Here is a 12,770-nt window from a genome sequence, read left to right as displayed (position 1 = left end):
AGTCACTTATATATCACACACACACACACACACACACACACACACACACACACACACACACACACACACACACACACACACACACACAAACAAACACAAACATGTATGTATACACGTGTGTTTGTGTGAGTGAACAACTCATTTGAATACATCTCTGGAATAATGCATAAGCACAATTATACTCAAAATCATTGTGACATTTAGTTTTATCTTGATTTTTGTTGTTCCGCATTTGACCCACTTCTCAAAAAGAAAAAAAAAAAAGTGCAGCTATATTAGTTATTACAGATAAGTGCATAATAATCTAAACAAAGCAGTTTTAAAATCTCTGGGCACACTGTTTAAAACTAATTTGATTTGAACACTGAAAAAATCACAGCAGAGAGAAATGTTTTATTCAAATTTTTTACATTAACTACATTACAGTGTGATTACATAAAAATCTTAGATGAAACAAGTGTGGTACTGATTTGTACTGTTATATTATACATATTTTAATGGATATTTTGGATGAGTCAGAAGCACTGATTATCAGTGTGAACTGTGGCTTTGAGCGTTGTTCTATATCAGAGTCTAGACACTGTTTTAATGTACTGAGTCTGATTCTGTTTAGGAATTAATTAAAACTAAACTGTGCTATGATTAACTCTGATTGATGATTGACACTCAATGAAAGTTTTAACAGCACTGGGGCAATGAAAAATACTATCTGCTCTCTAATCATTTCTAAACTACTGGATGTGGTCAAGCAAAGAAGCCTGTGTTTGACATCACAACTTGGCAAAGTAAAAGGCTTAATTTATAGGTGTGTTGCTTGCCAGCCTTTGGTGGCTACGTAAGTGTGCTCTATGCCTTGCCATTCATGTAAAATGTATTACTGGGTGGCATTTGTTAACCAGCAGGACAAAAAAAAACAAAATAAATAAACAAGTGCATTTGATTGCTTGTTTGTTTGCAATCATATATTAAGTATTCACTGTATAATTTGACAAATTAAATTATTATCCTTTGTGTAATATCCTAAAATACATTTAAAAAAACAAATCCAGCCACTGTTGTATCATGGTATATTTTAATTTCTGCAGAGACAAAAATGACAAGCAATTTATTTACAGAAATACCTGTACAAAAGCAAAAAAATATGTAAAATAGATCATAAATAGAGGTGGGCTTGCGCTCAGTACATTTGCCATGTTCAGCTAAGCTGCGTGCATAGTGACTCCTAATAAAACAATGATTAAAATCAATTCTCAATTCTCAATTCTACATCAACATCCAAGTCAAAGGACAAATAGAGTATGATTAAAATTACAATTAATTTTTTTCATTATCTGTGATGTGTCCTATGACCGAAGTGCTACTACTTAAGTCTTATATCTTCTTCTAAGTTGAAAGCTTAAGAAACACACACCTCAGAGTGCAAACGACAATTAAACAAAAACGATTTTAGCACGTCGACAACAAAGTCAGATGTCTTTTAGGAATTAAGGTGCAGACTTTTTCCAGGCATGTACAGTAGACGTAGGTGTTGATCTCCTCAGTTTCTTTTTTAAGATGTAGTAACTGCCTAGTGTATGAAACCAGCTATATATATATATATATATATATACATACTGTATATCTATTTTATAGTCATCTGAGGTGTGTGTCCCATTCACAAACCTTTGGAGCTTTGTGATTCTTCTGCCTTCTCATATCATCAAAACGGCAGAATGTCTCAAAGTGTGCTTGCTTCATTCCTAAAGGACACTGCTTTTTTGCTGTGCCGCCATCGCAGCATCATATCTTTACTGATCCTTTCCGAACTGTCGCTTTCATGACTAAAGTTATCCTTGCAGTTTAGACATGTGACCATGCTAGCTTTGAAATGGATGGATATACCAGGGTATCACCTATCACACGTACAGTTGGTTCTCATCAATATACTTGACAAAGTTCGACTGACCTTACTTAAAGAAGCCACAAGATAAAAGCTTTTGTTAATTGAAAGTCTATCGTAGTAAAATTGCCAGAACTGTAGTTTTAGCATAAAGTACTCTTCCTCCACTTTTAGAAAGCATCTCAGTACAATTGGTTTCATACTGGTTAAAACCAACGAGTCATACCAATAAAGGTATAAAAAGGCACGGTTGCATATTTTGCATTCACTCTATAGTTTTGTTTAGATTTTTTTTTTCTTTTCTTTTTTGCAGAAGCACTACATATACAAAGTGGCACTGGGAAGGAAAGGGGAAGATATGACTGATGAGATCTGAAGGGGGCATCGTTATGAGCGTATATTAAAAAAAAAACAAATAGAACGGAGAGTTGTGAGATACGTGAGACTCCTTTGAATTGTTTTGGAATCAAGTTTCACAACTCATTTTCTACATAATGATAGGTAATTTTCTGTGAACCAATGGATAAAAGTACATTTGCTATAAAACAAAAATATAAATAAGCAACGGATGATATGATGCTAAATAAATCGGTGAATCACGCATGTGTATGATTCTTTTTCATCCTCGTCAAATCAATATACATAGTCATACTACAATGTCTAGTGTCTGTTCGTAACAAATGCAAGCAGTGGACTTCCATGTTCACAGGGTATGATATTTGTACACTTTTTTTTTTCTTTTTCTTCTTCATAGTAAGTGTAGATTCCCTTTAAACGTGCAATTAAAAGTACATATCTATGTATACAGTTTGTAAGCATCAGAGCACTTCTTTTAAACACGAGTAGTACATACAGACTACAGATCTGGAAGCTGCAAAAAAGGCAGTCCGTTCAAACTCAAGGAACCATTAACATACAAAACAAAACAGAAAAATCAATTGCATCTGAATAATTTGCCTCCTTTTTTAAAAGCACGGATGCCTCCTAGGTATACTCCTCCTCTTGCAAATGGTTTGGGATAGGCCCGTGATGCATGTATAAGTGCGTACGTGGTTTCCCCACATTGCACTGGAACATATGTGAAGGTAATTAAAGCAACATGTGACCTAAAAAGGAGCTTTCCTGTCCCAGTTCTTTGAGACATCACGTCATGTTGTTCCCAATACTTTGGTTATACAGCGGCATCATGTGTCGCATTGCAATCGTTCCTATCGTGCCTGTAGTAGCCGAACTTTGAATGTGATTGTACAAGTAGTCGGTTCACTCTGACTGCTACACGGGGGACACGAGTTCTCATCCTTGATTACTCTTCTGAAGTGTGTGAGATTGAGAGTGAATCTGTTGAATGAGTTTATTGCTCTATTTAACATTCATACTAGAAATGATACACAGGGCCAGCCCAAGCTCTTCAGCAGGGCAATATTATTAAACTAATTCACCCCAGCAGCATATCCAAATAGTGTTCCTGTGGCTTTATGGGATAATTATAATGTGTATGTACAGTGTGCGGATCAATTGTGTGTGTTTGCAAGTGTGTGTGCCAGGAGGCCATCTTGAGACCACAAAAACTTCAGCATAGTTTCACACATCTAGAGAGGGATGAACCACAATTACACAAACCTATAGCATTCAGGCAAATAACTGATAAGCTCTGCAATGTAAAGAACCTCCCTCTACTTCCAGAGGTGCATGTGAGCGGGATGAAAACGGGTCACTCGTGATTTCAATGCGTGTGTCCAGAGTATGTTTACAGATTATATATACTATATATATGTACAATACTTCACCCACACGACAAAAAAACGTGCATTAGTGGATCTGTGTATGCTTGTGTTCCTTCACGTGTACATAAAGTTGATAGGCACACAGGTAAACTTGCTTCTCGCACTGTAAGTTCATTTGCACGTATGCCGTTCACTTGCGCCATTTGAGTATCTACAAACCCTTGTAAAAGGCTAAAGTCAATGACGACGTACAAAATGTGAAGGTAGGTCATCACCAATCATCGTACAATGATTTTCGCCCATCATTAGCCTGTCTTTTTTTTTTTCTTCTTCTTTGTTAATGGGATTGGTTGTCCGGACAGTCCAGTACTTCGACTGATTGCATATGGACATAATACATCCACATAAAAACACTCCCGCCCACCCCCAAAAATAAAAACGGATTAAAAGACAGAACTAGTCTCATAGGTTCACGATCAGTTATAAAAACAAAGACAAAAAGGTATAGTCCAGGTCCGTCTCAAGGGGCACACACTCTTAAGGGGCTAGATGATGCATGCATGTTTAGAAAGAGGTCTACAGAAACCAGGCAACACTCTGGGGAAGTCTACGGAGCCCGATACGCTAGCAGCAAAGTAGCACTGATCCACCAACCTTCCCTTCTCTCCACCTCGGCCACTTCCCCCTCCTCCGTCTCATCCGTCTCACACACATTTACAACATGTAATTCCACAGTTTTTACTCAGACGGCTATTTAAATTTGAAAGTAGCACCGCACTAGTTGCGCGAGCAGTTCGAGGAAAATCCATGTTGCTTTTGTTTTAGGGTTTGGTTTGCTAACAGCATCTCTGACCATGCTGAGTCACTGTCATCGTCCCTTCGCAGTTGCTGTGTGTCGATTACAGGTAAACTTCCCGCCTGGTGAGAGTTCCGCATTGCGTCGGCTTGTATTCACCCGTGGGTGCTAGCGGAATCTCCTCAGTGGGGCGAGATGTTTCCTCGCGGGCGGAAAATCCAGCTGAACTAAAGGCGTCGTAGGATGAGGAGGAGGAGGCCATCTTCTTGTTAAGGAGATTACGGTTACGGTCGCCCAACAGGTGCGAGGGGTCCCCGTTGGCAACAGCTAGCGTCTCCTGGCTGCTGGGCTGTTCGGCAACGCTGCCCCCGGGGGAGGTCATGAAGGTGGAGAGTTTGGGAGGGGTGGCCTTGGGCCTACGTTCAGGCGAGGTGCGCACAGGCATCCAGCAGGCATCCGAGTGGCCATATTCGTCACACTCCCGCGTGCATTTACCCGTCATAGCTACGTCAGGCAGGGGCCGAGAGTCTGGGGGAAACAGAGAGAAGGAGACAGCGGTGGAACATTAATGACGTTGTTTGGCTGTAAACAACTGGAGAAACTGAAGAAAACACTGAAATATTGACACCAAAAAATAATAATAATAATAATTGTGGTATGTGTCTCACGAAATTGCTTTAGAATTGTAAGTGTTCAACAAATGTTTTTGATCAGCTTTGTGCATTTTTTATTTTTTTTTAATCACTGTAACTTCATGGTCAACACATACCACAGCACACAAAAATGGAAAGGTACATACACAAACAACAACACTTAAAGCTAAAACACAAATTAAACAAATGAAGAAATAATGTGAGCTGTAAAAAGAAGACCATGCTTTGAAAACGTGGGGCAATTCTACTGTTCAATGACTTCTGACTTCTAAACTAATGGCCTGAATCCATCTCTAATGGCTGTGTGTGTAGTTTATGTGCTTTTATGCGAGCGTCGTGTATGCGTCATGTTTTTTTATGTTTCAACTAACAGGCTATCAGCAAAACAAAAGCTATCAAATTTTAGCAAAGTTGTACGGGAAAAAAGACAATGTGTCTTTTTTTCTAGTTTAATCCCCTCCTTGGCCTGAGGGAACACCTACAGTGTACTTATGGAGCGACGTATTGGAGGATTTGCTGAGAAGTGGCATACTACATCTATGTAAGTTAAAAGGATTATACAAGCATTTTCTAAAGGCTCTAACTTTCACGCATCTGAATGATTGCTTATTTTCCCAGGCTGGGAGAAGAGATTTTAGATTCAAAGCCACGAGTATCCTTAACATCTCATATCTCTTCTATTCAGAATGTCTTCTGAACGAATAGAATTCTGTTTACACTTTTAAACACTTGACAAGCAAACAGATAACCATCAGATGCGCCAAAAGTCTATGCACAAACGAGGTTGAATATGAAGTTCACTAAGCCGAAGTGCACACACACACTAAATGCTGAAATCCCTAACCTTTGATGCCAAAGCACAAAGCTGTAGTGTTAGAGATGGTCGGTTAATGACCAAATGTGAGGTATGGCACAAGCAAGAGAGGGTGAGTGCAAATCTAAAAAACGAAAGCATGCTGCCTTTTGTTGAAGAGCAAAAATTTGGGTTAACCATGGCTTACTTTTAATGTTCTTTTTCTCCTGCAAAGAAAGAATAGGGTAGAATCACCGTTCGGTTCCTTCACAGTGCAATGCTATGTAAGATTAATCAATTTAGTGAATGGTGTCAGACAAAAAAAACATAACGTGTTGCAGTTATCTGAGAATCAATTGATTACATGGCATGTTTGCAAAAAATATCTTCTATGGTGAACCATACAAAGATATTCATTGACAGATTGAGAAAAATAAACTCATACACATCTATAAAATAAACACATCTATACAAGAGCAACAAACGTGTCACTCCACAACTTTCTTGATTGCTAAGCCTTTAAATTCCAGGAAATCAATGCTGCAAAACAGAACAAGTGCTATGAATGGCGTTCTTCAGTCACCCATCACAACAGGCTGGCATTTAAACCCACTCAGACTGTCTCTCAAGACTGTTCAGGATACTAGTTGCCACAAACCAATTTAGTATTCTTGTCCAATTACGACCATTCGCTGATCTCAAGCGAACCCCAAAACATGTCCTCCTGACCTCAAGGACACACTATAATACCTGAAGAGTTCCTGTTAACTTTAGTGGCGGTCTCTGCGGTATGGTTTCATTGTGGGCAAGTAAGGGTTAGTTGGGTCCGACTGAGACACCAGACCACAGAAAGAGTTCAGTGCTGCTTCCTATGCGCTTTTATGAGACCGTAAGGCTGGATTGCTGCCCAGTGTGTAGGGAGAGGTGTGGATGTACGTTCGCCCCACAAAGCTCTCTCATGCATCAATGAACGCTCAGTCAAGCGACAGTACCTCAATAGCACTAATAACAAAGATGAGTGTGTAGGCTCCGATCTGCAGGACGTCGATATGCCAGTGCAATGTTAATGCTTCAGACAGGGACTACAAAATGGCTGGATAAATCTTATATGACAGTTAATGTGTTCAAAGAGGCATTAAGAACTGTAACAGGTTATTCACATACACGACTGTCAGGAAAACGTCAGCGTGTGATCAGATGCTCATCTCTTTTAAACACTGTGTTAAGTCTCTGTAAGGAATTGGCAGGGAAAAAGAAAAGCTGATGTGTTTTCAAAACTTTCTTTCGTTCAGGGAACACAAAAATAGAAAGTCTGAATAATGTGATGGTTGCTCTTTTCAAGAAAGAAAGAAAGAAAAATAAAAATAAAAAGTTATAAACAGTAGTTCAGTCAGACTTGTGAAAGAGTCATTTAGACTTTTGTGAACCAGATCAAATGATTTATTGGCTCAAAATAATCATAAAGCCTACTGATTCTTCTCTCATTAACATGTCAAGGAGAGCAAGACCAAACGTATAGACTTACATGTGGTCTGCACCTCACACAAATCTATTGCTAGACTTCAGAAATGGCCTCACCCACTTTTAATACAGTATATTGAAAGGCATGCCCGGAATAGTCTTCAAAAAGTAATCTTTTGTGCTCCACAAAAGGAAATGTCATACATGTTTAAAACAACACGAGTAATTAATTTTGGGGTGTAATTTTCCTGAATGGAGACTGAAGGTTTCAAGCTTCAAAACAAATGCAACAACACAACAGAAGTATAATAAACATCATTAAGACTTCTGTGAAATGGATCAGTTGATTCATTAAAGAGTTCGCTCAAAAGAACAATCAGATATTGCTTTTTCTCTCATTGACATGCCAAGGAGAACTAGACTAGCATTTCAGTGAATGAAAAGCTATCCAGCGCTTCACTTTTATTAAACAGAAAGGATTAGCCAGAATATTCTTTAAAAATTCAACTTGTGTTGTTCCCTGAAAGAAAAGTGGGGAAAAAGTCATATTGGTTTGGAATGATGACAGAATGTTCATTTTCTTCTGGAGTATAACTGTCCACCAAACTAAAGTGATTCAACATCTAGCATTTTCCATCAGCCTAGTATTCTGTGCACATAGAGCTGCAAGTCCAGACAATTTTGATTGTTAGTGTTCAGTTGATGAACATTTCATGCCAATCAGTCTTTCAGACCACGTCTCTACAGCTTCACAACTCTAATGCCTGGCTCTCATACCACTCAGGCCCCTCAAGGCCGTACATTGGCTTTTCATCTATCGCTTACTGTGCCGTCTTCAGCTATTGTTTCCTCCAGTGAAAAACAACAAAAGAAGCAGCACGCGTGAGAGCGGTACTTCATTAGTGCTCCTTGCACACCACTGCCATACAGCCTGTTACTGGAGGCTACACTTCTGTTTTACTATTCCGTCACTAACTCTATAACTCTACATTACATTATACACATACATTTCACAAAAATGGTCAATGAAAGTCAACAATGAAAAATTAGTTATGGTTTAGTCTGAGCATGGAAGATACTTTGGAAAGTCTTGAATGTCAGAGATGGATTTTTATACATTAGATCATTTTGTCTGTTATCCATTCTGCTTGTGTGCTGAAGCATTCAAGTGAAACTTATAAGTGCTGGCATATTAAGTATAGTTTCCTGTTCAATGTTCTTTTTCTTTCCTATAAGTTTGTTCTCTTCCAGCTTAAGTGATCTTTTTTTTTTTTCAGTATAGTCTTAACTGGATTTTGTCTTTTCCTAGATTGTGCACCTATTTTTGGTTCTCTTCTAAGAACAGTTTTGTCCAATAATCTCATTGCAAATGGAACAGAACATTGCCTGATTTTAGGCTGCAGTTAATGTAATATAACAGCATGTAATTGTGATTTGCACAATCTTTGTCTCTCTTCCAGCTCATTATAGAGGTAAAATGGAGACCGTTTAAGATGTCACTCAAAGACACACTCTGAAGCAGCAATAATTCAGAGCATTTAGATGGGGGCAGACACAGGTCAAACATGCACTGAGATGAATTCAATCATTGCTAGAATGGCTTTGCCTCCACCTTGTTTCATTTAAATTAACATCTTACAGGAGTGAATAAGTCAGACTGAAATCCACTGATCCATTTACATGCATCTCTCCCTCTCTTCTCTCTTTTTTAAATATTTGTATATTCCTCTCTTTATAGATAGATAGATAGATAGATAGGTGAACTGGAAATGAATGAAAAATAAATATTCTAAAATGTATTTGAAATACATTTATTTCATGCTAAGTATACTACAAATACAGTTACACATTTATGTACTAATAAATACACATTTATGTAAAAATATGCTACAATTGTACTTTTGGTATACTGAACTGGTATACTTAAAGTCTGCTACAGAGGAACAACTAATTTTGTACTTAATGCACTTTAATTGTGTGAAAGTAATGCTGAAGTCCAACTAAAGATATACTGAAGTACATTTGATTGAGCTAAAGTGGAACTATTGCAAGTATACTTCAGGTACACTTTAAATATCTTGCATTTAAAGACCGATATTATTCAAAGATCATACAATCCTCATCAATAGTGACATTAAAACACATTTTAGGCTAAATCTTAAGAAATGTGCATTGTGTACAAGTACAAGTACTCCAAAAAAAAGTTAAATTATAATTTTTATATCAGCAAGTCTTGAGCGATATGTCAGTAAATATGTTAATAGATTTGAACTATACTTAGTATGAAATAGGTATATTTTAAATGCATTACTTTTTTTACTAGGGTAGCAATAGCGAAACTAAATGTTTATGGGCCTGCAAAGCCAAAAGAGTATTTTTTCCTTTCATATTCTGCCTAAAACCCCCATGGCTTTAAATGTGACCCCAAGCCACTTTTAAAACTCGGTTTTGAGCCTGAAAAGCGAGGCTTTGGAGACGGCAAACAAAGGGGGCCATACTCGAGCCTCTAGCCCAGGGCAGAGCGAATGTCGCCGGGCTGCAGAGAAGCCGGAAACGCATGCGGCTCTGTGGCATGCTAACTGTCACTTCGTATAGTGGGCTTTTCTGCCGACGGGGGCTCGGAGTATAATGCCTGCCATTTTCCACAGCCAGTCCTTTTGAATAACTCAAAAGAAACATCCACTCTTCTCCAATGGAGGGTTTGAAAACGAGAGATCAGGGGAACGGCGGGAGGGGGGAACGGAAGATATGGCTCTCAGAGCTATTCTGTGAGTTAATTACGTGTGGACAAAAGTGGATTCCCTGGCGCAGTTGGAGCTCTGCTGTTGTGAGGCTGGTGGCAGGGTTCTGGAAAGCTGTAAGTGGGCCAGAGGCTCAGCTAATTGACAGGGATATGAGGATTTTGTAATCTATGTGTTTAGGTGTGTGTGTATTTTGTCCCACTGTTTAAGGCTTAATGCCTAGCTTTTCTAGCACGCGTGAACGTGCTTGCGCGTGAAAGCATTAGTCGTCCTTCTATATTTTATGCGTTCTGCGTGTGCATGTGTTTTCATCTTCTGCAAGTTAAGCCTCGTCCCTCAGAGGCCCACTGAACTACAGGCTGCTCTTTTGCTCTCTGTTTTCCAGATGGGAGGCCCTGCCAAAACATAACTGCCAGCCAGAATTGCTGACCCTTCTGTCCAGTCGCCCTGTGTGTGTCTGTGAGAGAGAGACAGTCTAAAATCTCAGCGGCATCCACAATATTATCCGATAGATATACAGCATTTACAGAATAGCATTTGCCACATGTGTTCACGCACACAATAACATGTGCATCGACAAACCGCAAGAAGGAAGTGTCAATGTCAAGTCATGCTGCTGTTCACACTGGGAGAGAAATACAGCATGAAATGACAAAATCACTGCCAACAAGAACATATTTAAAGGGATAGTTCACTCCAAAAAAAATATTTTTTGTCACCATTTACTTGCCCTCATGTGAAATCTACCAACCCCAAATGCTAGTCTACTAACTGAACATATTTAACTTTGATTTTGTTAAACCAATACAATTCAACTACAAGGAACAACCTTTTTAATATCAATAACACTGCCATCTCACATTTACCCACTTTTTTTGTCAACTTTTCAAATCTGACGGCTCCTCAGCTTCCGTAGCCTTATGGGATAGCAAAGTGTCCACTTGTTTCACACATCACAGTCTCAGCAGATGCTGTACATCATATTGGTATTGTTCACCTACTGTATCATGACATCCTGCTGACATATTGCTTTTTGGATACAGTGTAGTAGTGAATTACACATATTGAGACACAATCTCTCCATTTCTTTGCAACAACAGGAATGTGTTGTCCCTCTGTGAATGTCCCTGTCTGTTTCTCCTGCATCTAAAACCAGCCTCTAATCAGCATCACACTCTTTCTCTTAGTGAGACTAAAACCCCTCTTTAACACACTATCTTGTCTTCGTCCACAGATGCTTCACGAGTTTTATATTATCATTAGGAGGCGTATGCACAAGAGATGGTTGTTCTTTTCACCAGACACCACTGAAAAGGCTGGAATATTGAGGGAGAAGAAAAACGAGGGAGACTGTTCTTTTCTTTCCAGTTAGTGCTGTCCATTTGATTCAATAATGCTGGACTGTCCTTGTAGACTCATTAGGCTGCTGATCTAATGTTCTCTCTGTCACTTGCTCTATTTCTTTGCACATTGTGGACACCTAGACTCAAGCCATCACATCTGTCATCCAACTTCACTTTTATACACATATAGTGACCCCCCAAAATGCATATAGACAATTACACTCTTAAAAATAAAGTTTCTTTGTTGGCATTGATAGTTCCATGAAGAACCTTTATCATCCATGGAACCTTTTCATTGCATAAAAGCAGTGTTGGGAAGGTTACTTTGGAAATGTAATAGATTACAAGTTACCCTATTTAAAATGTAACAAGTAGTGTATATTTTCAATTACGTTAAAGTAATGTAACTGATTACATTTGATTACTTTTTGATTACTTTTCTAACGAATGTTTCCAACTGTTAATCATTTTGAAACATTTAAAGCAGGGCAGGCAGAGTTAACCTACAGTAGCACTCAACACTGATTACTATCAGACTTTCAAAATTCTTCATCACTTGAATTAAGATTATAATCATTTAATTTTAAAGCGCAACCAACACAAAGTCTGACTTTAGCACCTGTTTTTACTTTGAGATCGTTCTGAGGTTAAATACAGACTTAAAATCTTAACAAGAAAGAATAGCTATAATACTGGTTTTGAAATCAAATCTTTGCATAGCTATGGTAGGAAAAACTTGCATCTAACAATGCCTTGGGGAAAAAAAACACACACTTAATCTTAAAAATAAATAATTTACATAAACAGGTAACTTACATAAATAGGAAATAAAACAGGTATCGAATAAGCATGTGTCTTAAACTTCTGAAACATTGGTGTGTCATTTTAGAGCAGCCAATGCAATTTATGAAAGAAGCCAATTAAATATCTGTGTGTGTGTGTGTGTGTGTGTGTGTGCGTTTTTGTTAAAGCATATATACATAAAACAGGTATCGAGTAAGCATGTGTCCTATTCTGTGTCCTAAACTCCTGAAACATTGGTGTCTCATATATTTTAGAGCAGTCAGTGCATTTTGGGAAAGAAATCAATTAAATCTGTATGTGTGGGAAAAATTCAGATGTAACCCCCTTTGTAATCGTTAACATTTTCAGAAGTAACTGTAATTTAATTACACATTTTTTCTCAGTAACTGTAACTAATTTCAGTTACATTTATTTTGTAATTAAATTACGTAATTCCGTTACATGTAACTAGTTACTCCCCAACACTGCATAAAAGGAACTTTAGAGTGAAAAAAGTTTTTTAAATGATTAAAGGGGTCATATGATGCTGCTAAAAAGAACATTATTTTGTGTATTTGGTGTAATGAAATGTGTTTA

General features: G+C 38.1%; 1 protein-coding gene across 5 annotated transcripts in view; it reads right to left on the bottom strand.

Moving 5' to 3' along the window:
* Window positions 1-1,753: 1,753 nt before the first annotated feature.
* Window positions 1,754-12,770, bottom strand: part of LOC107684944 (protocadherin-7-like) — a 142,084-nt gene continuing 131,067 nt past the window's right edge. For 2 of the 5 annotated variants that reach the window (XM_016481332.1, XM_016481333.1), the window contains exon 3: window positions 1,754-4,927. In XM_016481332.1, coding sequence (XP_016336818.1) covers window positions 4,503-4,927 — 425 coding nt within the window. In that variant the 3' untranslated portion in view covers window positions 1,754-4,502. Of the gene's footprint in view, window positions 4,928-6,053; window positions 6,073-12,770 lie in introns of all 5 variants that reach the window. The other 3 variants (XM_016481334.1, XM_016481335.1, XM_016481336.1) reach the window with 3 other exon arrangements.

This window comes from Sinocyclocheilus anshuiensis, unplaced genomic scaffold, assembly GCF_001515605.1.
Source record: "Sinocyclocheilus anshuiensis isolate Anshui unplaced genomic scaffold, SAMN03320099.WGS_v1.1 scaffold49, whole genome shotgun sequence".
Classification (NCBI taxonomy): Eukaryota; Metazoa; Chordata; class Actinopteri; order Cypriniformes; family Cyprinidae; genus Sinocyclocheilus; species Sinocyclocheilus anshuiensis.
Note: the sequence above shows the minus strand (reverse complement) of the source record. Positions and strands in the feature narration are given on the sequence as shown.